This window comes from Salarias fasciatus, chromosome 9 (assembly GCF_902148845.1).
Source record: "Salarias fasciatus chromosome 9, fSalaFa1.1, whole genome shotgun sequence".
In the NCBI taxonomy this organism is placed as follows: domain Eukaryota; kingdom Metazoa; phylum Chordata; class Actinopteri; order Blenniiformes; family Blenniidae; genus Salarias; species Salarias fasciatus.
The window spans coordinates 9,017,615-9,042,910 of record NC_043753.1 but is presented as its reverse complement, the minus strand read 5'-3'; the positions used below and the strand labels follow the sequence as shown (position 1 = coordinate 9,042,910).

Here is a 25,296-nt window from a genome sequence, read left to right as displayed (position 1 = left end):
TTCTTTCCTGACAGTTTTTTTCCTTTCTTCACAGAGACCAATTGGAATGTCACATACGGGAATACAATGTCTCCACTGATGACTCCACCTTCCAGCGTTCACCCTTTCACAAGCTCATCGCCATAATTCACACGGACAACCCCCTCCGCCACCCCTTCACCCCTCACCCCCGCTGACCGGATCTATAAACCATGACAGTCGTACTCCTCACCCTCGCGCTCTGCGTCGTCCCGTGGCCCAGCACCGCCCTTCCCTTCACGCCCGGGAATATGGGGAACCTGTTCGGGACGGCGGAGGAGGGTGACGGGCGGATCCTGCATCGGTCCAAGCGCGGCTGGATGTGGAATCAATTCTTTCTGCTGGAGGAATACACGGGAAACGACCATCAATACGTGGGCAAGGTAGCGTGTCCACGACACTCTGTCTGCAGGCTGATTAGAGAAGGATGTAGCTCGGCGTAATTGGCCAAAGATTGATGTGATGCTGGGAATAACAGGATCCATCAGATAGGAACAGTTTTCTCTACTCCACAGTATAATAAAACCACACGAAACACACATACAAAGGCCAAAGTGATTGATTATTGGACAGTTGCCATCAACATTTCAAAAAAAAAAAAAATGCTTGTTTAAAAATTTGCTGCTAATGAAGCAACGAGCACTCCTCAGATTGAATCGCAACACGACCCCCCGAGGAGGCGACAGGGCAAAATCTACTGTGTGCACGCTGGGTGGGCAGGAGGACAAAAGAGGTAAAATGAACAGACAGTGACACCTACTGGTCCGTATGTGAACACATATCCTCACGTCTCACATATGTCACGTCTAAAAAAAAAAAAAAAAAAAAAACCCACACAACAATAAAAAAAAGTGATAGAGACAACAGCTACTGCTGATGTTTCAATAATTGATGATAAAACATAAACTCAGAAATACCACCCACACACATAAAGAAATCTAAATACACATTGAGAAGTTAAGGATCCATACATAAGAATACTATGATACTAAAAAAAAAAACCTGTTTATTTCCTCTATCAATTGGATTTTAAACATATTTGGAAGTAAAATGCATTTGAAGACGGTCTTTGGATGAACAGATGGTGAGACATATACCAACATTACACTTGGCAAAAACAAAAAACAACAACTACAAAGCATGTAATATAGCGTACACTCTGCCATATTTGTAACGAACATGTATTTGTGGGATGAGCAGACAGTGACACTTTCTGAGAGCAACATTGTTTTTTACAGTTTTAGAGGCGATCAAACTTTTTTTTTTTTAATTTTCAAAAATTCTAGATTTAAATCAAATAATCACGCAATAACTTATTTAGCTGAATCATGAACGTATTAATTAAAGGTCAAGCTGAATAAACAAACAAATGAATAAATAAAATAATTTTGTTGCATGCATATAAATTATTATTATTCCCCTGTTTAATGGTTTCCCGTCTGAAAGAGTCACACATTTGTGGGATGAGCAGACAGAGACACCTGCACCGGTGTGGAACATCCTTTGCACCTCACTTCAGGGCAGCAAAACTGTTTTTTAAACTGATCTCTCTCCATTCTGAAGTTAACACAGGCTGTAATTTCACGCATGGTTTAAAAAAACAAACAAAAAACAAACAAACACAGCGGAGGTAAATTTTCTTTTTAATAATCGGGGATCAAAATCAAACATCAGAGGAAGATATGTCTTCAACGAGTGTGACAAGAAAGGGACTTCTGGGACAATGCTGTAGGAGGTTCCTGTCATCTCACCCCGACTCGCAGCATAAAGACAGGTGTGATGGGGGAACGCCACAGCGATCAACTCCATGGAGGGAAATGAGGTGACTGTCGACAGCCAATTTTCCTCAGAGGAAGCTGGCTTTCATCACACGCCTCATTCTCTGGAGTAAACAAGTGGAGGGGGGAGGGGGCAGGGGGAGGGAGGGGGGTCGGATATGACAACTTCTTCTGCAGAGAGCATCGTTGTGATGTGGCAAAACCAGAAGAAAAAAAAAAAAAAAACCAAGATCAGTCGGGAAGACCAATGAAATTCACCCTGTTGTGTTATGTGATGAAGCAGTGAAGCAAACCATAAACGGGGCCATCCGGTGACGTGGCACTGCCTCTTCCCTATTCTTTTCTCTTTTTTTTTTCCTCTCCTCACTCTTTGATGCTTTTTGGCACCGAACTTCTGCGGCGTGACAGCAATCACATTCAGCAGCTCCCCACTCTTCCTGTGTCCAATATCAGTCACGATTAAAGTGTCAGGAAAACACCAGGCTGTAATAAATGAGTGCAGGAGCAGGAGGAGGAGGAGGAAGAGGAGGAGGGCAGGGGGAAATAGGGCATCAACATGCTGCCGTTTCAGAGAAGAAGCAGCTAATTCAGAGTTTACAGAGAGACAGACTGTGAAGGTGAAAGCGATATAGACTGAAACAGAGTCGGATCATATGAGATGATCATGTGTGCAGGATGAGAGCTGGTTCACCGGGCTTATGAAGATTAAAATGTCACGAGAGAACTGCTATCATCACTGACAATAATACCATCCAAAAATACAAAGTTATTTATAGTTAAAATAATTAAATATAATCAAAAAAAATATGTATTCATGTATGTATTAGCGTTTAACGTTATACTGTAATAAAATATATTGTTATTCAAATAAATTCTAATAATTGATATATTACCAATAAATAAAAAAAGCAATTATTGAATACTGGATTAAATATTCAAAAAATAATTTATAATTAAACATATATAATTTTGATTTTGTAACTGATAAGCTTAATAATAATAAGTATATGTTTATTGCAGTAAGAGTGTAAGACAGAACCTTGTCCAATCACTCCACTGCTCCTCCCACAATTGTATTTGTTGACAAATGTAACACCACTTAAACATCAACAAACTGACTTTCCTTTGTTGGAAAATAAGTTACAAAGAAGCACAGAAACAGTCTGGCTACACTTCCATTGTTACGTTTTCTGCTACCGGTGAACATACCAATACTTACAAATACTGAACACACAGTATATGTATTTGTATAAATATCAGGAGCAAGCCATGTCAGAACAGCACATATCGATTGACGTTGAAGGATTCCAAGGAACCAGTTTCTGTTTCTTTGGTAACCAATAAACAAATTATTTGATCATTGAAAAATTCTGAAACATTCCATATTTTAAGCAACATGATTCATAGATGGAGCATAAAAAATGATTTGGAGAGAGAGAGAGAGAGAGAGAGAGAGAGAGAGAGAGAGAGAGAGAGAGAGAGAGAGAGAGAGAGAGAGAGAGAGAGAGAGAGAGAAAAGCTCCGTGTTGAAAGAAACTCTGTCATGCCCGGCACAAAGCCATCAAAGCCTTGATGGTCTTCCACATAAAGATCACTTAATGGCATTTCGCGGCACTCTGTGGGAGACCTTGTTTATTTCGCGTTCAATCAAACCTCTCCAATCAGCCCGTACACACTCACTGGCTGTCACTTGAGGTTTGATTTCTTGATTGTAGCAATCAAATACGATGTAAAGAACGGTCACGCTCTGGCGTCGCCTGCTTCTTACCCGAAGGGTATCAGAAAAGACATGAATGTGACGAAATGAATACTGCCGAGGGAGACAAACAACTTTATGATTTTCTTTTTTTTAAAAAAAAAATGTTTCTTCAGGCTGAGTTCGCAGCGGAGTGCGTTTGTGTGTGTGTGAATAAAAATGGGGGAGAAAGCAAACCCTTGGAGTCTGGTCCGAGCCGAGTCGTCGCGGGGACGTTAATGAGCCTCCGTCTCGTCTGCAGCTGTGCCGTCCTACTTCTTAAACGGGGCTGTGAAGTGCGAGCGGCTGCAACAACGCCGAGCAACGCGACCGTGAAACTTCGGACCGGGGGAGCATTTGAGTCGAGCCCCGTTAGATGTCTCCCCACCCCACCCCACCCCCCGCCGGCTATGTCTCAAACAAAAAACGCCCAAATTCAAACACTCAAGGTAGCTGCTGGCTTACTTTGTTGTGCTGGTATTTTGACTTGTTCAGTGGTTTCCTCCACCGATTGTGCCGGGCGGACACAAAGCACGCGAGAGATACCCAAAGCCGCAACTTCAACCTGCGCATTATCCATCACAGTGCGGCGCTCCAGTCGTGAGCATTCTTTAAAAGACAGAGGCACAGAGTAGGAAGAGTAATTATTCTGTATCCATTCGCTGCTCTATTTTGCTATCTCCTCTCTGCAGCAGCGAGCAATGCTTACCAGAGACCTGACAAGAATTGCCAATGATTTCGCCGCTTTGCTGACAATTCCTCAGTGTTTGTGCAAGTCGATTTAACTCATCAAGGCTCTCTTCTGTGCTTCTGTTGTACGGCCTTGAAAAAGGCTGTGTTTGTTGCTTCGAGGCCTTGAAAGGAGAGCCACTAAATCTCTGCAAACATAGTGCGCCAGCGCTAACATTTGATTTTGTGAAGAGGGAAGAGAAAAAAAAAAAAAGACAAAAAAACTGAAAAAACCCAATTTGTGCCACAATTTCTCAAGAGTATCAACGCTACTTTTCACAGTGAACTCCGACATACAAATAGTTATTTCTAGTACGTGTGGGTAAACATCGCTGATTTGAGGGAACAGCTTACAAATTCACACAAAGAAGCAGAAACACCATCACTGTAATTCATCAAACTCTTAAAATCCTGAAAGGGATGTGGATTCTTGTGCATGGTTTGAGGAGTGTGAGAAGTTGTTGTGGTGGAGCCTCTCTGTGTGCTCTCCAATGAAGAGGCCATCCCTTAAGTTACTGAAAAGCCAATTAAAAAAAAGAAAAAGTACATAGTTCATAGGTTATTGTTTCTTAAGTGAAATGCTAACTTTATATGCCAGTTTCACTACTTCCTGCCACCACTGTGATGAAAAATGAAAGTTATTTTCCATTTCAACAAGGATGAATGGCTGAATTTTTTTTCATTATTAATTTCTTTCTAACCACCATCTCGACAAAATTACTGCCATTAAAACCCTGCAAGCTATTATATTTTTTTCTCTGAATGAATCAATGAAGGCCTGTGTCAGTCCCGTAGAAAACTACCAAAAATATGAAATCATTGGGAAAATTTTAACCCTTGAAGGTCCCGTTTCCATGACAATGATACCAGAAGCCACTGCAAATGGAACTTTTTGAAAATGCACCGACACTGTCTCCGTTGAAATCGGAAAAAATGCAGTTTTTCTGAAATTATGCTTGTGCACATGCACACCACAACCAAAGTAAATAGTCTTCCTGCACATGCACGAGGAACTGGACAGTAACTGCAATGGCAGCCTCCTGGAAAATGATGGTTTCGAAACTGTCAACTGGGACTTGTTCTCGTCAATATTTGTGCCACTTGTGCTGACATGATCAAACTGATTGAAAGACGAAGACAAAAAAAGTGCACAAATGAAAACAATGTCCATAACAACGTTGAGGTGTCAAATTTAAACTATCCATCCACAGAGCCAAGCGCCACTCGTCTGTTTCATAACAAGTATAAGACGCGTCTGTGTCATGAGGAGGAAAAAAGACAAATATAACTCACTGGTGTATAAAACTCACATTTAACATGTCCAGAAGTATCGACTCTGTCACTGTGCTTTTAACTCATGATTAGCCTCCTGTCTTCTTCAGTTTTAAAGTCTTGTTTGTTGACAAATTGTTCTTGCTCTTTCAGTCAAACTCAGCAGTAATGTATTTTTTCTTTTTTTTTTGCAGAACTATAGTAGGACTGTTGTCATTTAGTGACATCTTGTGGTTATAGATGGTACGTACATTCGGAGGTATATTTTTATTTCTTTGTATTTTATACATATGTCACATGATCAGCCAAACAACTAGAAAAAAAAAAAAAAGGGTTATAAGCTGTGAATTATTGTATGCGGGAAGTGGTTATTCTTTCTTTGGTTTTCTGATTGTTAAATGAAAGTTCTTCTATTTGATTCACAGACAGTCATTTTTCACAGTAATTAAATTGGCATGACATTGGATCTGTGGCCTGCAATATTCCCTCTGACATGTCTTGGGAAGTTTTAGATTTAGATGATAAAACCTTGCAAATGCAATATTTTTTTTGTGTCAGTTAATCAAAATTAATGTGGAAAATGCAAACAAATGTTACTGCAGTTCAACTTCTCTACGTCCTTTACATTGGCAGGGATATTACACTATACCTCCGCAGTGGCAACTCCGGATTTACAGCCTCTATGGCAACAGATGTGAACAAGTTCCGTCGATGCAGCAGAAAATTGAAAAATTAAAATCACTGTTTCCGCTACTGCAACTCGAAAATAATAACTGATCACCCAAACCCTGCATCAGGATTCTTGATATTAATTTACATTATGTATTTTAGTATTTGGTAACGTTGACAGGTTTTGGATCATTGTCTGCTGTATGTAAGGTGGAAATGGATGGTTTTGTCAGTGGTTGCTGTATCATTTTCTATTAAATTGTGTGAACATAGAGCTTTATGACGGGACACTTAATGTCGGTGGCCCCTTATCTTTCAGTGTTTTTATGCTGTGGCGCTGTGTGTGTTTTCTTTCACTGACAAATCACACAATCACACTAATTACAAGTGAACTGTTCAACTGCAAAGGTTATCTGATGTCAAATGTAGAGAATGTTTCAAATGTGTTTGAAACTCATATTCAGTGTTCAAAGTTTCAGTTAACTTCAGCTACAAAAAGGCACCTCATAAAGGAGGGGAGGCCAGTCTCACACTTTCACCACCACTTTAATGCCAGAAAATATGACAATTATGGCAAATCAGTTGATGAAAATAATTGAATATATACACTAAATAGTTTTGTGAAAACCACAAGCATGTGTTTTAAATTCTTTACCTAGAAATGCATGTAGTAATTGAGTACTTACAGAGTAATCCCTGTCTGTGTCTGGATATTTTCTTAAGTTCACCCATAAAGCAATTCTGCATTGATGTTTGGAACTCAGCACAAATAATGAGTGTGAGGGCTGAATGTGGTCCCAGAGCCACCAGTTGCACATGTCTGATCTGGACTGAAGGTAAAATATGTAAATAATAAAAAGGCTTCCGCAAAGACTGTTTGAAAAAAAAAAAAAGTAAACAAAGCATTATTTTCTTGTAGGCAGCATAGTTAGAGGCTTCTTTGATGGCTTGTTTTTTTGTTGTTTTCACTTCTCCTGTTTTTCTTTTTTCACCGGCTTAACAAGCAGGACTGGGCAATATGGTAATAATCACATAACAAGTCTTGAGGTGTATGAGGAAAAGATCTGGAGAAACGCGGCGGCAGCTGGGTGACGTGGTCGGAAACATTGCTCCCGGTCTCATTATGACGGCGATCGGGCTCCGTCCCGCACGTCAGTAATGAAATATGTTCCTCTCATGTCTCGGGGTGCAGCGTTGCATAGCAAGCGTCTCCTACAGCCGAGAAGGTGACTGAGGGATTATGCATTCCTCCTGTTTTTTTTTTTTTTTTTTTCCTTTCTCCTTCCTTCTTTTTAATCATAATAAAGGGGAATAATCGCACACATACCGCAGATATGAAGCCTATTTGAATCCACACAAACACTCTCCTGCTTTGGCTGTCATTCACAGTCAATAACAGGAGCAGCCTTCACATCCACCAGCCGTCTTTTAATCCCTGGTTCAGTGGCCTACAGCTCAGGAGAGAATTCATATTCACCAACAATGAACAGACTGTCTCAGAGCACAAATATATGTGCAAACTCAAGCTGACTGATATTCCTCCTTAATAGACTTTGGATAATGGAGTTCATCTGCATGAAAATATTTTCAAACGCGGTGCCAAACTCCACGTATATTGTTCATTTGAACTTGACAGCATCTTGTTTTTCCACACGCGTCCCCGTTTTTTAAACTCCGCCAGAGAATAGCTCGCGCTCTCCCTCTTTTCTCTCTCTCTCTCTTTGGCAATACATTTCTGATTTCCATCCAAAAGTTGTACTGTTGACATCACTCTTCCAACTGCGGGGAAAAAAAATAATTAGTTTCCTCACAGTGTGCCGACATTAATATTAATAAGTTACTGACGTACATTCTGTGTCCCTAACTACTTGTCATTTAGAATGTGAACCCATGAGATAGCGCTCTAAATATATCCGCTGACAGATCCAGTACAGTAATGAGTTTGAATCAAGTGTCTGTCACAGCAGGGCGCCATTACTCCTGTGTGGCACTTAGAAGAGCCTTCAAGGTGATGGATGGGTCAGAGGTGACTAATTTTAGCAATTGTTGCTGCAGGTGAGGCTTTTTAGTCGTTCTTCAAAGGCGCAATCTGGAAGAGGGATCTGGGACTAATTTGAAGCGGAGTAATGGAGGATGTCACACTCTGACAGTGCCGAGCGCCGAGGCGCCGATCAGAGCTGTGATCCGGAGATTTCTCGCCGGCTTTTCACCATTATTTTTGCATCCAAGAGTGTGTCGGGGGTTTCAGACAAGGGTGTAAATACGGACATCAACATAGCATATACTTCCATCGGGAGGGAAAAAGAATGCTAAAGTGCTGAACTCAGGGTGTGCAAAAGAAAATAGAGGGGAAATGTTACTTTTGCTACCTGGCAGTGGTGCTTGTGAAGGTCCAAATACTAGAGATTAAATGTCCATAACCTCGTCTCTAGTAAAAGGAACATTAGCCAGTGCGTGTTTTACCTATTTAATATAAGAAGCTGTTTGTGCTTCTACATGAGTATCAGCTTTAATGAAGGACGAAGAGACGTCGTTTTGCCAAAACCGGTGCAGTTTGTTTCAACGTCAATATAGAAAATGAAAATCAGATGTAGGTCAGGTCCCCCCAAAAAAACAAAAACCCACAAAGAAATGACTAAATCAATTGATTTTTACAATAATTGCAAATGTAAAGTGTATTTTTTTTTACCAATGAAGACAACATATAGCCTTAATATATGTACGGTCGTACCTGTTTCACATGTCCTCACAAGGTACATTCTTGCCGTATCAGAACTGTTCATATGCATGTCGGTGGAAGGGTTCATCTTCCACAAAGATGTGTCACACAAGTTATTTCACAACATTTCAATCCAGTCTGAATTAGTGAATTAGTCAAAAATGTGTTATTTTTATTATTTATTTTCTGTTTATTTAATGGAATAAACAACCCCAAGGAGGTCCTACAATTTACGAAATAGGAAAATTGGCATTCAAAAAGTCTGGATTGCACATGATAAATTGAGTTTTTCATAATTGCTGAAGAGAGGAGCTTGAAATGCTCCAGTGTTGATCCTGCAAATAGATTGTGTGTCATCAACAGGGCAAGGTTTATTATTGCGTGAGAGGTGCTCAACTCAAGGGCGATTATGGTAACATTTATTCATTTATTTGTGCGCAATAATTTGAGGTAGCTTAAAAAAAACCATGTGGTGTCCTTCAGAATCCTCCCTGCAGTACTCAACGTGACGTTTTACGAGGCCTCGGGTTTGCAGCATCAGTTTTAACTGCTCTACCTTTATATTTGTGTGCTTGAAACAATATCCTTCTCATTTCCAGCTTCACTCCAACATGGATAAAGATGACGGCAACGTGAAGTACGTCCTGACGGGAGACGGGGCGGGCACCCTCTTCCTGATCGACGAGAAGTCCGGGGATATTCATGCCACCAAGAGGCTGGACAGAGAGGAGAAGGCAATGTACACGCTACACGCCAAGGTTCTGGACCGGAGAACCAACGCCGAGCTGGAGCCTGACACCGAATTCAACATCAAAATCCACGACATCAATGACAACGCGCCCAAATTTGCAAAGGAAATCTACTTTGCCAGCGTCCCTGAGATGTCCGAAGTGGGTGAGTTTGTGTCTGAAAACCAGTCGGTTCATCATCTGCTGCCAAAACAGCCCCGACACACCGAGGCTTTGACTCCTCCAGACTTCTGCATGTGTTTTTTTTTTAGTATCTGGAACCAAGATGTTCGTAGCAGACCCTTTAAAGTAAAGCAAGCTGTGAGTTTGGGCCTCCTTGGATTGGTATTGCTTGTCGAGCACATCAAATGTTCGATTAGACAGAGATCTGGAGTATGTGAAGTCAAGACCTCACTGTTTTCTATTGCTGAATAGTGTTTACTCAGGGCAGGGTGCGTCATCAGGTATCAGGAAATACCATTTCCCTCAATGATGTACAAGCCAATGCAAAAGCATAGATACTTCTGATACCAAAGGAGCCTCTGTGAGAATCAATTTCATTTTAAAAGGCTGATTCCAACAGAGTAGGTAGCAAAACACACAAAGTTATTGATTGAATTTAGTATAGATGAAAGGGATTTTGCGATTTAGAACTGTCGTTCTAGAGCTGTGCGTGAATGTGTTTGCCAGGGCCGACAATGCCTGATTGCAAAGATGAGAACAGCAGTGTGTCTGATATTTCAAAAAAATATATCAACACATTTAGGAATCACCAGAGTTACAGACATATATGAGAAAGAGAGAATAGGATGGGACAGACAGATTATGAGGAGGGTTCAGATCAAGGGCAGCAATTATCTATTCAATCCAGCAGACAGAGATCCACTTACTGCAGATGGATGCCCCACCCCCGGCTTTTTTCTTTCCTTTTCATTATGTTCGTGGTGCTGTGCGTTTCAAAGGTAAGCCAATGCCACGGATCAGACCATCAACTTGTTGTCCAACAGAAGCTGGCCCATCGGAGCAGACCGTCTTCTGACGTTCAATGACCATTGTTGGTGACTCGGGTATTTCAGAGAGTTCAGACTGCACACTGTGTAGGTCAGACATAACAAATTGCTGTACTGTCTGCTATGAGATCCTTACACGGGGAAAAAAAACAGCAAGTGGCCTGTCTGTTAGAATGGATTGATCACAATTACAAGACTTCAACCCCCCCATGAGCACTGAGTGTCCATGGTCATGTTATCGGTGCACCTGTTTTTCTTCCGTGGACCATTTTAGATAGATTTCTCCAGGCCCATGTTTCTTCAAACTTCAAGCTTTCAATACAAAATGTTTACTGCGATGTGTTGTATCCCACAAGTAACACGATGAGGGGGCAATCAGTACTACTGTCTTCACCTTCTCCCCAAACGTTCCGGTTTGAATGTCACTTCTTGTTGTTTTCCACATTCTTCAGACCTTCAGTGGGATTATTTGAAGGCGGCACATGAAGCGACATCACATTTGGCTGCAACAAAGAATTAAAAAATCAAATCAAGAAAATAATCAGCCTGCAAATTTAATAGAAAACTAATTACTTCCCATCCATTCTTTTTAAGAAGTGATGCAATTATACAGTTAATAGAATATGTCCAAACACTGCGTTGTTCATCAGTCGGTCGGACCGGTCGAACACAAAGCCGCATTCAGCTCTGCTGAGTTACTTCATTCTTCATGGGATTGTTATTTGTTTGCTTGGGCCTCATTGGACATTCACAACAAGTAATGCCATTTGCCATTTTTAATAGGCAATAGAAATATTGAAAGTTTAGATTGTCACAGTCTTTCCAATTAAGGATCTGCTTCATTGCACTCCACTTCATTCCATTCAAGCTCCACCAATGGAGCACTTGGTATGAATATAAAGAAAGCTCATGAAAGTAACACACGCAACCTGAAATCAATCCGCAATTATGCAACAACTAATTAATACACAGGAGCAATCACGGGGAAATCAAAACCCCCAATTGGTTATATGACAAATAACAATACATTCGGAATCCGTAATGCGACTGTTCTGTAGATTTCCCAGCTGCATGGATGCAGGTAGAAGGAAAAGGTGACTCAGGGTCACCGAGCTCGTCTCTGGACTAATAAACTGCCTCATATGTTCAAACTGAACACTAATCAAGTCAGCCAGGCATGCAAAGAACCTGCAGGCCCCTTTTCTGCCATCAGTGCCGGGACAGATGTTCGAGGGTTCATTAGTATGCACGGAGACAGTCGGACCCGAACAGGACACGGCAGAGGTCTGAATGCCAAGGACAGGATCTGCAGCGTGGTGTTATTGAAACGCTCGGGTGGATTAAACAAGACCTCGTGTGGAAGTGACTCCAATGACGGGCACACCAGGAGTCACAGAGCTTCTTCGTGCTTGGATGTTTTAATAAATTTGAAGATTTGAAATATAAGTGGCAAATTATTCAAGCACATTGACTTCTCATGAGGCCTTTTAAGAAGTCAGTACTGTCAGTTCCAATTACTTTTCTGTGAAGTTGTTTGGACATATGAATAGCTGCGTTTTTTTTTTGGACTTGTTTGTTGTGCGTTCGCTTCTCTGTTTTTGTTCTCATCATTAAAATTTGTACAACAGACATTTTCAGTAAATTCTGTCGCAAATGATGACCCTGCGTCTGTTTAATGCATTTAAAACTCAGTAACTTCATTACTCATTTCAGTTTAATCAAATTTGTGTGGAGTCACAAATCAAGTTCAAACGGGAAAGAAAAACACTTCACATTCATAAAGTGTCAAAGCTATAAGTTACAATGGCAGTCATTTTAATAATGTTTCAGTTGAGCTATTTAAATGTGATTAAGTTGCTCTTTCAGCCATTTTGATTGTTCCTTTTTGCCTTTCGTGGTGTTTTTATTAATTATTTTTGTTGTTTTCCTCCTTTCCCATGTTTTTTCCATCGCAACTTATTTTAGGTGTGTTTATGTGTGTTAGCTGGTTTTTATTACTTTAATTTATTCAGCTGTTGCCAACTTGGATGATCTTTCTTTCACTGGATTCATCAGTTTGAGCTGTTTGACACTCTTAGGTTGTTTTTTTTTACCAGTTTTGTCCACTTAAAGCTTTTCCACTTCTTTTTTTCTTTAAATCTATGCAACTTTCTTGAAGTGACGTACAGTTTTTTTTGTTTTTTTTAGTAATTTCCATTTTTTAACCCATTGTAGCTATTTTTTCTTGCGTTAGTGGTTGTTCAAATCTTCTCAAATGATATATACAATTTCAGTAGTTTTTTTTTTTTTTTTTTTTACTGTGATGGATTTCACTTTCCACTAATACACATTGTGTTCCATTAGTGATCATACCTGACATTTTAACCCTGTAACAAGCTTTGGGATCATTTTCTACTGTTTCATTTTTGTTTCTGTTTTTTTCATCTTAAATTTAACGAGATGTGCTTATGTGTGAGTTGCTGTGGAGACCATTTGAAAGATTTGGGGTTTAAGTTCAAGGTCTGGATCAAAGAGTCAGTGGAGTTCAAAGAGGAGCCATTTCATAGATCCAGGTGTTTGAAACTCAGATCGAGTTCGGATCTGGTTAAAAAAAAAACCATTATAATGGTGCAGCGTTAAGGGATCTGACTAATATAAGGAGGCCCAGTTCAAAAAGTTCAGTTCTGGTGAAGAGACAATGCACATTCATATTCAGGCAAGAGCAGAATCAGAGTAAAATGCTGAAAACTGCAGTTGCAGAAGAAGTTCCCCACACGTAATATGTTCTTTTTCCGATGGTGTCTTCCACTCAGATTACATTTGGATGCTTAATTCCTTAATTTATTTTCCTTTCCCAGGTACATCTGTTGTCACCATAACCGCCACTGATGCCGATGATCAAACGTACGGGAACAGCGCCAAGCTGGTGTACAGCATCCTGCAGGGACAGCCTTATTTCGCGGTGGATTCAGAAAACGGTGAGACGAAGCCAGCGGGGGGCACTTTGGAAAAACGGCTTTCTGATGCGAACGCCTCGTCTACACCGCCGGGAGGGAGTTTCCAAGAATTAAACAAGAGGAAAATAAGAACTTTATCCACTTCGCAGTGACTCTAATCTGAAATACCTGGGGGAACACTTTTATAACACTGTTCAATTTGTTGCAGGGCTATTACCATATTTTCTGAACGACAGGTCCCGCTTCTTTTTTCTTTGGGGTTTGTTTTTGTTTCATTAGTTGGTCATGTCATTGACAATAATGAGCAATTTCTATATGAAGATACAGTAGTACATGCTATCTGGGTTCACAAGATATGACTGTGTGACAACAGAATGCGTTTTTACAGAAAAACCTCCTTGACTGACAGAGCAAGAAAATATGTATGTTCAAAACAAAATTCTGCACAGTAAAATTAATTAAATGTGAATCACACAAATGTGTCTTGTGGTCCAAAAAAATACCACAAAACAGATTAAAAAATAAATAAATAAATAAAAAGTGACAATGAGTGTTTTACTAAAGCACACCACTGCATCAGGTTCATTGAAGTATCAGTTATTTTCCATGAAGCCCAGTGCACTCAGCATCTTAGAAATGCAAACATCAAGCTCAATCTGAGACATTTTTGGGCACATAATCTAAATCAATGATCAAAACCATGTCTAATATTATTTAAGGTAGCAAATTAATTGACTGAAATTTAACTTGATCTCAAAATTGTAGCAAGTGGTTGAGAGATTTGCATGTTCCCTTCCCACAGGAACCATAAAGACGGCACTGCCCGGCATGGACAGAGAGGTCAAAGAGAACTACCAGGTGGTGATCCAGGCCAAGGACATGGCCGGTCAGATGGGGGGGCTTTCAGGAACCACCACGGTCAGCATCACGCTCTTAGACGTGAACGACACTCCGCCACGCTTTGCTAACCGTGAGAGGGTCTTTCTTTCTTTCTCTCAAGTGGATTTATTTAATGGCGTTTATTGAATATGTAGTAAACATCCCTCGTCTTCTATCATGGGTAGATTCCTTTCGCATGACCGCCGTGGAGTCCACAGAAATCGGAGGCGCCATCGGACGGATCAAAGCCGACGATTCCGACCTGGGGCGCCACGCGGAGATGGAGTACAGCATCGTGAGCGGGCATGACATATTCAACATCGTCACGGACCAGGCCACACAGGAAGGAGTCATCATCATCGAAAAGGTAACTCCTCATTCTAACAGCTTGCTCTGTCATTCTGTTCAGTTTTACCCGTCACAAATGAACGTCTCAAATCTAAATAATACTTCTGGTATGTCTCTGTAGCGAGTTGTTGGTGCTCATAGTTTAGCGATATCAATTTGGAAATTGAGAATTTGGATTTGTGAGGGCGAAAGGGTTTTCGACGGTACTGTGACTGCGGCTGCTTTGACTGGATTGATCCCGATGGCATAATCGGACCAAACATCTTTTCACAAAAACATTCACAGTCATGTCTTTACTGTCCATACATCTCACATAGATAATGTGATTTCACAACTTCAGACAAGGGCTTTTGTTTTCCTAGCTATGCAGGCTGGTTTGATCTTTTAATCCTTCTCCGGATTGTTTTAAATGGCTCAGGTCAGGATGAAAATCCAGACTTGAAATGCATTTTAATTTCAATCAAACGCAAGCTGTCTTCTCATCTTGTCTTTATGTGTAGAATCTCCTCTCTCCTAATTATAAAACAGCACAGTTTCAGATTAGAAGCAGCCTCTTGATATCATTTATTCATGTAGGAAAGATATGACAATGTATTTCTGAAGTGCAGTGTGGAATCAGATAGTCTAAGCTTGTAGAAAATGAAAAAAAAAAAAAAAAAATACCAGCAAGCATTTTGCAGGAACCTATTTTTAGCATCCCCCCTCAAAGATCTCCAAGATCAGTATTCCTCACTTGGATTTGTAAGTTAGAATTTGGAGTATGAATAAGATAAAGGCAGACAAATGAAATGCAATGAATCGCCTATCAAGGTCCCGGAGGCGGACTGTTTCTCTGTGAGGGAAAGTCTTCGGTTTGACTTCTGATACTCTTTCATCTCCAGGCGCTGGATTACGAGAGCAAGAAGGACTTCGAGTTCAGGGTGGAGGTGAAAAACACGTACCTCGACGCGCGGTTCATCAACGGTCGGCAGTTCCACGACTTTGCCACGGTCAGGGTGACGGTGGAGGACGTGGACGAGCCTCCAGTTTTCACCCGAAACCCATACATCTTCGAGGTGCACGAAGACACGGCCGCGGGCAGCTTCGTCGGCGTGGTGTCGGCCCGAGACCCCGACGCCGACAACAACCCGGTCAAGTGAGTGCGCTGCCGTCGACCCTGGACCGTGTTTACACAGCGAGTGTTTAACTCGGTTTAGATCAAAGCCCACATACGGCACGGTTTGATCTTGGCAGAGCTGGAAACTGACAGCGTAAATATAGAGAACTGCAGTCTCCCTTGCATTGCAGTGCGAAGGTCTACATTTTAAAATGTTTGCATTTGACAAACTTTGTTCGACAAAAACTCCTGTAAACAACCAGAGACCCTTCTTGCAATGGCGTATCTGTCTCGACTGTTTGCACAAAGCTGTTGCTAATTTTGTCACTGAGTTTCTACATCTTCTATCGTGTCTTTCCTAATCCACACATTGCACAAGTACATTTAGAAATTGTAGCTTCCTCTACTTAGCAATTTTAACCATTTAGCACGATCGCATTACCACTGAACTAATCGCTCGATATAGTCACAGCAGCCACATCAAGCTGTGCAATGGAAGCAAAATTGCTTCTGTCCTAAGCAAAAGCTTACATCCAAACCAATATCTTGCAATATTGCTGTAACTTAGTGTCTTCAGCAGTGGTTTTTTTCCAGCTTTAATTACACTTGTATGAAATCAATATAGAAACAAGCGACACATGCTGGAAATGCAGTTTTCTCTTTTCCGTTTTTATAAACTGAGGATGAAAATATGCCCACTTGGCTAAATCTAATCTATCAGCCGAGCCATGTGTCTGTGTTTGAGAGAGAGAAGAGGATGGTGAAGGCGGGGGGGGGGGGTACTATTCACGGGTCCCTCCTGGTGATTTCCCAGTGGAAGATGGCGGCGGCCGTCTGAAGTGAATACAGACACTGTTTATTTCCCAGAATTATATAAGAAGCCCTCTGTGGCAAAGTCAAAGAGCCTAATTTGCCGTATGGGTTCGCGCTGCTCTGGCGCCTCCTCCGCGTGCACGTGGCGCCTCCCGGTCTCGAACCCACGCCACGTGGAGTCTCACGTTCCATATTCAAATTTCGCTCGAGCATAAGCTGTGACTTTGACGAACGAGGAGGCGCAGAGAGGAGACGCATCATCCTCGGACTACACGGATTACATTTCTTACTCACTATGTAAAGCACTTTAGAGAATCGGACTTGTGAAGACGGATTTATGTCAGTGGGAAGGATCACAGCCACATTTCTTTTCATTCTGCAAAGCGCCATGCTATAAAGCAGCAAGGTCATTTATATTACAGAATTTTTCGGGATTCAATGTTATATAAGCGAGTGTGGTTTTACCACAAAAACATCCACATTCAGTCAAAAACATATGAAAAATGATGATACTGGTGGTTAATATTCATTTATTCGTCAGCATTGCTTTTTTTTTTTTTTTGGTCAATTTTGTCAGAAAGATGTTTTCTCAAAATTTCTGACCATTTGCAGTTTGTGGGACCGGGTTTGGCACACAGGCCTTATCTTTGACACCCCTTTCTGGACTCGATTGCAGATACTCCATCGATCGGCACACAGATCTGGAGAGGCTGTTCAACATTGACTCGGTGAACGGGACGATCACAACGCTGAAGGCTCTGGACAGAGAAATGTCCAGATGGCACAACATCTCCGTGGTGGCCACCGAAATGAGTACAGAACCCTCACAAATGTTTTCACAAATCTGGAATTGAGACTTGAATCGAGACAGAGCCACGACTATCCCTGATCATTTTGTGTTCTCGTCGTTTCCAGATAACCCCCGTCAGACCACTCGAGTGCCCGTGGCCATCAAGGTGTTGGACGTCAACGACAACGCCCCGGAGTTCGCCATGTCCTACGACACGTTCGTCTGTGAGAACGTCAAGGCAGGACAGGTGCTGAGAATAAGTGGTTCATTATGGTCTGGATTATTTAAAGGAGGGTTTGTTCTGGTTCCTCTTAAAAGTCTTTTTATTTTTTTTATTTTTTTTGTTATCTATGTATTTCCACAACAGCATTTCACGAGTCACATTTTTGCATTTTGGCAAAGTTTCACATGGAACCAGTTTCTATTTCTATGATTTATATTTCTCATTGGACCATTAGTAAGTGTTGTTTTTATGACGCAGAGAACAGTGCGTTTAAAACACTGAAGCTCCTTTAAACTGTCTGGTTCAATCTATCGGCTATTTGTAATAAATCTAGATGATGGAGAAGTAAATGTCCACTTTCCTGGAGAAACACTGTTAAATTTACACACACCGCACTCACTATAATGAATGAATCCTTCACATGAATGGGCAGAAATAGGTACTGTAGCGCTCATCTGCGTTTTCTGAATTATTTGTCTGTCTGTTTGCAGCTCATTCAGACTATCAGTGCCGTTGACACAGACGAACCGCTGGTTGGACACAAGTTCGCCTTCAGCATCAACCCCACCAATCCAAACTTCACCATCGAGGATCGGGACGGTGAGAAGCTGACTGTTTTTTTTTTTTTTTGGGTACAGTGTGGTCTTTGTTGTGAATGTGACCTTCAGGTATTCATCCCGGATAGACCGATTTTTGTCCCCGTCATACAAAATAAGATGTTTGGAACCACAGAAGGTCTTAACATTCTTCATGCTTTCTCTTTTTTTTCCTCCCACAAGAAATACTGAAGGAGCACAGCAGGAAATCTGAAAATTACAAATATGGCCTGTCTTCACTGGCGCCTTTCTTTATTAAAAAAAAAAATACATAAATAAAAAATAAATATAGTTAATGATAAACATTGGCTCATATAACTGAAAGACTCTAAATTCCTGAAAGAACTGACAGAATATGTTTGCATTCAGCCATTACATACAATTTTAACACTAATTCTAATGTATTAATCGCTACGTTAGTAATTTTTCCTTTTAAATGTTGGTGTGGGTTTTTTGGGGAGGTTTTTAACCATGGTTTCAACCCATTCTTAATCATCTCAACAATGTGTCATTTTTACTGTTTAATCTTTTATGGTTTTTTTTTTTTTGTTTGTTTTTTTAATGTCTGTTTCAGTCATTTTGCTTTTTCCCATTTTATCCTTTGGGGGAGTTTTAAGCTATGTATCCCCCCCACTTTTAATAGTTTCTTAATTCTAGCTAGTGTTCATTTTTTGCCTGTTTTTAGTGGCATTGTATATTTTCACCCACTCTTCTTTACATTTTAACTACTTTCACTTCTTGGAGTTGTTTATCCCTGTTTAGCAAATTCTAGTGTAAGCATTTTTTTCTGTTTTTCCTTTTTTCCTTATTTATTTATTTACTTATTTATTTTTGCTTGTTACAGTTTTAGCTACTGTAACCACAGCCAAAGTTGTATCTATCAAATTTTAATTTAGAACATGTTTATGAGACGATATAAATGTGCAAAAATGTCAGGAAGCCATTACAGATGCGGTATTCAGTAGGTTTTGTGATTATGAGTTAATGACACAGATTTTCTCGAATCCACTGTGTTGTCCTGCTAAAGTTTAAAGATTAAAAAAAAAACAACCTAAATAAATAAATAAATAAAATGTGCAGCTCTTCTACATCAGATTGTTATGCAGATGAAATCCCTCATCATTGACGCCCCCCTCACAGATAACACCGCCAATATCCTGACGCGGCGGGACGGCTTCAGCCGGCGCGAGATGAGCCTGTACTTCCTGCCCGTGGTGATCTCGGACAACGACTACCCGATCCAGAGCAGCACCAGCACGCTCATCGTGCGCGTGTGCGCCTGCGACAGCCGGGGAAACATGCAGTCCTGCAACCCCGAGGTCCTGCCCTTCTCCGACGGCCTCACCACCGGAGCGCTGGTGGCCATCCTGCTGTGTGTGATCATCCTGCTCAGTAAGTGCGGATGTGTCTGCAGGTCCTTCACTTCCTGTTTACAGGGACATCTCAGCAGGAATCTGTTTCGTTCCCGTCATATATCTTCCAAACTCATATCTGTGCCAGTAGGAAGAACTTTAATTACACCAAAACTGCATCTTGGGTTGCATTAATTCTTTTTAAACCAAGTCATTTAATTTCAGTTTGAACTATTGGAGCGGCTTAATCAGCTTTTTTTTTTTTTTTTTTGAGCCTTTAGATTTGTCGTTTACACATTCATGCAATTTCATTCATTCAGTTAGCCATTTTTTTGTTCAAGCTAATCTATTTGAAAATCGTTTCAGCTACTTTATTCAAGAAAAATGTCACATTAGCTGAAAAAAAAAAAAAAGTTCCTGTGAGATACCAAAACAAGTAGCTGCTAAAATTATTGTTAACATTTAGCAGTCAAATAAAGAACTCCATAGTTTTTTTTTTTTTTTTTTTTCTATTTCTTAATCAACAAAGAATCTTGATCGCCCTTGAGAAAATACTTCCTGTTCCAACAGGGTTCCTCTCCATAATTCCACTGGTGAGAGCATGACTGTGTGGTGGTGACTCAGTTACAGACTTTACAGAGTCGTCGTTTCCCTCCAATCAGCTGAGATGTTACATAAGCAGGAACGACGCACATGTTAAAGTCATCTGTTCACTGGCTTCCACTTCAATGTTTTGCTCAAATCCCACACAGCTCCTGCGCTTTCAGCCAGAGAGAACACAGGTCCAATATCCGCACTGGAACCACACACAAAGACACAAAGAAAAACGCTTCAGAAAGCAACTCGCACCCAAGTGAAGAGGAAGTGAGAATCTTGGCTACTACAAGGTCGACCCATTCAAAGACTATAATCAAAAGCTTCAAGACCATTAATAAAGTCAATAAAATGTGACTGAAATGAAGCCTTTCTTCACACAGCGACAACTCTGCCCTAACTGATAACTGTCCATCTGAAACACAAGTCACAAGTGTTTGTTGGTCCTTTGGTCAAGTACCGTGTTTCTAAAAAAATATACTACATGTTCATACCATCTAATATCACTAGATGTCTCCTTATGACAACAGAAAGCTGCTGTTTTTTGCTGGGGTTTTTTTTTTCCTTCTAATGATGCTTTTTTTTGACAGACTAATAGGCCAGAAAATATGGTAGCTCACAATGAAATATTTTAATTTCACTGAAACAGCTCTGTCCTTCATGCGGAATGACTTTGCAGTAAAATATTGCAGTGAGTAAAAAACAAATAACGTCTCAGCAATTTATAACTCATTTGTTTTGATATTAGCAGGAAAAAAACCCAAAAAAATCTACATTTAACTATCTTGGCTGTTAAAGTTTCATCCATTTATCCATGTTAGGCTACTTTTTTATTTAAATAATTACCAAGGAGTTTTGACAAACTGACCTGCACTATATTATGAAGGCATGGCATGCAATATGAACAGAATGGAAAGGATTAAAGACAATCAAACAACATCTACACACTGATAATTGTCACTGCCAGGTAATATCACCAAAACTGTGTTTTTTCTCAGGGTTTGTGATGCTCCTGTCAACTAATTTTTTCGCAACTTTATTGAGAGAAGTAGCCAAGGTTAAAAAGAGAAAAATACTCATGCGCACTGTTGTTTTCGTTAACGATGACGACAGCAAAAATATTTCGTCAACGTCCCTTTTTCCCGTGACTAAAACGAGACGTGACGAGCTAAAAATATCTCTTTGAAGACGGAAATGTGACGTATCTGTTGTTTTCGTTAACGAGACGAAAATGTCAGTATTTTGACTTTCAAAATAAATTAAAACAAATGCGATTCCCTCAGCTTGTTCACGCAGATGGGCTGCTTTACTCTGAAAATATCAGCAATTCACGAGCTGCTTCCTGTTTGACCACGCCTGCACTGCATGCACCGGCGCACGAGAGGGCGTGGCGGCAACTTTCGCCGGGGCTTGGCGGGAGGAAAAGACGCAGTGATTTCTGGATGTATTGATGGATGTATGTAAATAGGCTGCCAAAAACAACACTGCTCATAAGTGTTAAAATCTTTGCATTATTTATGTGTAAATTTTGAACTAGCCTTGGCATGGCTACCTAGCACCCCAGAAAATTATACCACAGTTGTTTTGTTTTGTTTCTTATGAAGCCTACATGCTAATCTGCTGTGTATTTTCTACTGTTAGTTGCTTTAGCGATATCTCAACAGCTGTGAGGACGGCCTGTTGTCTGATGGCACCGGCACTCCATCTAGTGGTAGATATGTGCATGACAGGAAATGCTTTGTACATTGACAAATAATCCATATTTGTGACTCACAATGCATAGTAATGTTTTTACTTCGTTTCGGCAGCTAAAAAAAAAACAAAAAAAAAAAACATGAAAACAACACAGGGAAAGGTTTCAGGACATTCTAAAATAGTGTCACGACAGAAATACTTTCAACCATGTGATTACCAGAGGTTACTTATACAGAAAACTGAGTAATACAGGTCAGATTACATTTTTTTCCACCTCCTCATTTATTAGCAAGCCTGTCCACTTGGCGAAACAGCCCACATTTTGCTGGGGAAAGTAGGTCGCGTGTGATATATGCTGGCATCTAAAGGCAGCTCTTCAGCCCTCCTGGTGATGTGATGCATTGTGTAGCGGCGCACAGTTGAGAGCAATGACATTACCTTTCGGTTTACCCAGAAAACTACTGAAACCTGCGGTGCTTATACACAGCTATACATCAATAAGTGATGGCCTTCCATTGTCACTAAGCCTTACCCTGCATGGGCGACACATGAAGGGAGCGTTTAAGGGTTGCCGATGGTGCATGTCCAATTTATATCTTTCTTTTTTTTTTCTTAAGGTAGTCCAACGTACAATGCCAAATGAATCAATGTTATATGTTGTGTAGAGGTGCCGACAAACTGCTGAGGAAAATACAATCAAATCAATATATGACCCATAAAAATGAAAGAAAAAAAAAAAAGCAGCCAAAGCAGACTTATGCACATGTTTCTATCCAAGTGTAACAGCGTCCAACCCTCTCCATGTGTCAGTGCACAATGGTTTAAGCCCACCAAATGTTGTTTATGTGGAATTTCTTGCCGGCTGTTGTGGGAAACGCAATACAATAAATATCTAGAGAGACAAAGGTTAAACTTGATTCCAAATAAATGCATGTACATATGTTTCTATCTCATGTTTGAACCCATTTCGTACTTTGAATTGGTCACATTTCCGGCTCTCTGTAAATTGTCTATTCTCTTCTGTTGAGAATGCTGAGAAAGCCATTAAATTAATGCATATAGTGAAAAAAAAAAAAAAACTCAAACATATGCAAACTCAAATCCCTTGCAGAAGATGCCCTATCCCTCCCCATGTGTCAAATGTAATGCATTTTAAGCTCGCCAAATGTTGTTTATGTAGAATTTCTTTCCTACCATCGATGGAAATGCAACTGAATGAATGAGCTTGATGAAAAAAGAAAAAAAAAAAAGATATTTGCAAAGCTATGCTTACATAACGCTTTATATTCCCTACATAAGTGACCCTGACCTTCTCCATGTGTTGAGTTGGACTACATTTTTGGCTTGCAAAACATTGTACATATGGAATTTCTTAGGAAGGAAAGTGAAATTAAATCAATAGATAATAAATATGTTAAAAAAAAAAAAAAAAGACCAACATCACCAGAAATGTGCACGCACATTTGTTTTTTTTTTTTTCTCCTTGCATAAGAGGTGCTAACCTTCTCCATGTGTGGAATTTGACTGCATTCCCGTGTCGTGATGTTAATTTGAAGTTTGCGGTGCTTCTCGACCGGCTCGAACGCTGACAGACGCGATTTCTTGGTGACCATCTTTTCCTCCCATCTGCTTGTTACGAGTCCGAATTTCGAATTCTGTCAGTGGGCAGATCTCTGACACACCAAGTGCACTGAAGGTTAATCTCCACGCTCTCCTCTTGAGCAAAATATCACGACATCTGCTCATTATCCGACGCTTTTTCGCCCTCTCAGCCCCATGACAGACTGTCTCATTTACCTCTGCTGGAGTTCTGACGGACTGAAACGGCTCACCATCGCCGGCCCTCTTCTGAGCTGTGAAAAAAAACAAAAAAAAAACCTGGCGCCGGCCGGTTAAAAACGTCCGCGAAGAGCCGTTTAAACCGTCACCTCCACCTCAGCCCGAACCATGTCGCAGGCATTGTAATTAACACCCAGGTAGGAGGCAGGTAGACAACGACAATCCCTGCTGCGAGGACAGAACAGGGAAGAGGAAGGAGAAAGAGGTGAGCGCAGGATCGGTGCTCGTCCTAAATAAGAGATCGCTTTCATTCTGTGGCTTTTTAAAAACTTCTACTCGCAGAGAAGCCTGCTCAGTCTGCAGTATCTGATTGTCTTTTACCTCTGGGCGGGGTGGGCTGGGGGGGGAGTGAGGATGCGTGATGGATGTTTTGAAAAAGACTGGGTGCATTTTACACAGTGAATGTGCCATTCAGGGAGAAAGAGGCAGCAAAAGCTTTTTCACTGAATCTTTAATAATAGGAAGTGAATGCCTGAGGCAGTGTTAGGGATTTGTCACTGGTAGCAAATGTGTCTCCCCTCTGCGCCTCTGCTCTCCTGTGCTCTTTAATGCATGACACACGTTAGGAGGCACACGTCTTACACCACTCTCTTTCTCTCCGTCTGTTTTTTTTTTTTTTTTTTTGGTGTAGTGATCGTGGTGCTGTTCGCCGCCCTGAGGAGGCAGAGGAAGAAGGAGCCTCTGATCATCTCCAAAGAGGATGTCAGAGACAACGTCGTCAGCTACAACGATGAAGGGGGCGGAGAGGAGGACACTCAGGCCTTTGATATCGGGACGCTGCGCAACCCGGAGGTGATGGATGCTAACAAGCTACGCAGGGACATCATACCTGAAATGCTGTTTCCCTTTCGGAGGACATCACCGATAAAGGATAACACTGACGTCAGGGACTTCATTACCGGGAGGCTCCAGGAGAACGACTCGGACCCCACGGCGCCCCCGTACGACTCCCTGGCCACGTACGCCTATGAGGGCAGCGGGTCGCTGGCGGAGTCCCTCAGCTCGCTGGAGTCCGCCGCCACCGAGGGGGACCAGGACTACGATTACCTCAGCAACTGGGGGCCACAGTTCAAAAAGCTGGCAGAAATGTACATAGGCAAGAGTCCCGATAGAGAGACCTAAACCGACGCCATGGCCGTCTCTCTCTTCTTCAAGCTCTTTTTGTTTTTCTTTTCTTTTTCTTTCCCTCCGTCTGTTTATCTTCACTAGCTAGCCAGGCATCTCGTTTGGTCTCGTTAGCTAGCTGGTTAGTTGGCTGTCTGTTCGCCTATCTATTGAGCTATCTATCTGTTTATCTGTCTAGTTTGCTAGCTAGCTTTGCTAGTTAACTAGTTGTCCGTCATACACATGCACACGCACAACACACTCACGTGCACTCGAAGATGTCCGCGATCCAAACGTGGAAGCAGAAAATCAAGACTCGCACTGAGTTTTCCATTAATGGAGACACAGTTGGAAAAAAAAAAAAAGAAAAAAA

General features: G+C 41.1%; 1 protein-coding gene across 1 annotated transcript; it reads left to right on the top strand.

Annotated features, from left to right (window-relative positions):
- The first annotated feature begins 49 nt into the window (after positions 1 to 49).
- Positions 50 to 25,296, top strand: LOC115394303 (cadherin-10-like). The gene is made up of 11 exons (XM_030099595.1): positions 50 to 401; positions 9,520 to 9,814; positions 13,496 to 13,615; positions 14,397 to 14,564; positions 14,659 to 14,840; positions 15,703 to 15,956; positions 17,407 to 17,543; positions 17,646 to 17,767; positions 18,235 to 18,343; positions 19,480 to 19,731; positions 24,451 to 25,296. The coding sequence occupies exons 1-11, from the start codon at positions 192 to 194 to the stop codon at positions 24,939 to 24,941; spliced, it is 2,340 nt and encodes a 779-aa protein (XP_029955455.1). The 5' UTR covers positions 50 to 191; the 3' UTR covers positions 24,942 to 25,296.

What these genes read in the sequence shown, in the direction of transcription:
- LOC115394303 (XM_030099595.1), top strand. Translation starts at nt 192, where the DNA reads ATGACAGTCGTACTCCTCACCCTCGCGCTCTGCGTCGTCCCGTGGCCC. An exon ending in CGCGGTGGATTCAGAAAACG is followed by an intron (nt 13,616 to 14,396) that starts GTGAGACGAAGC and finishes CCCTTCCCACAG; the next exon opens with GAACCATAAAGACGGCACTG. An exon ending in GCCGACAACAACCCGGTCAA is followed by an intron (nt 15,957 to 17,406) that starts GTGAGTGCGCTG and finishes ACTCGATTGCAG; the next exon opens with ATACTCCATCGATCGGCACA.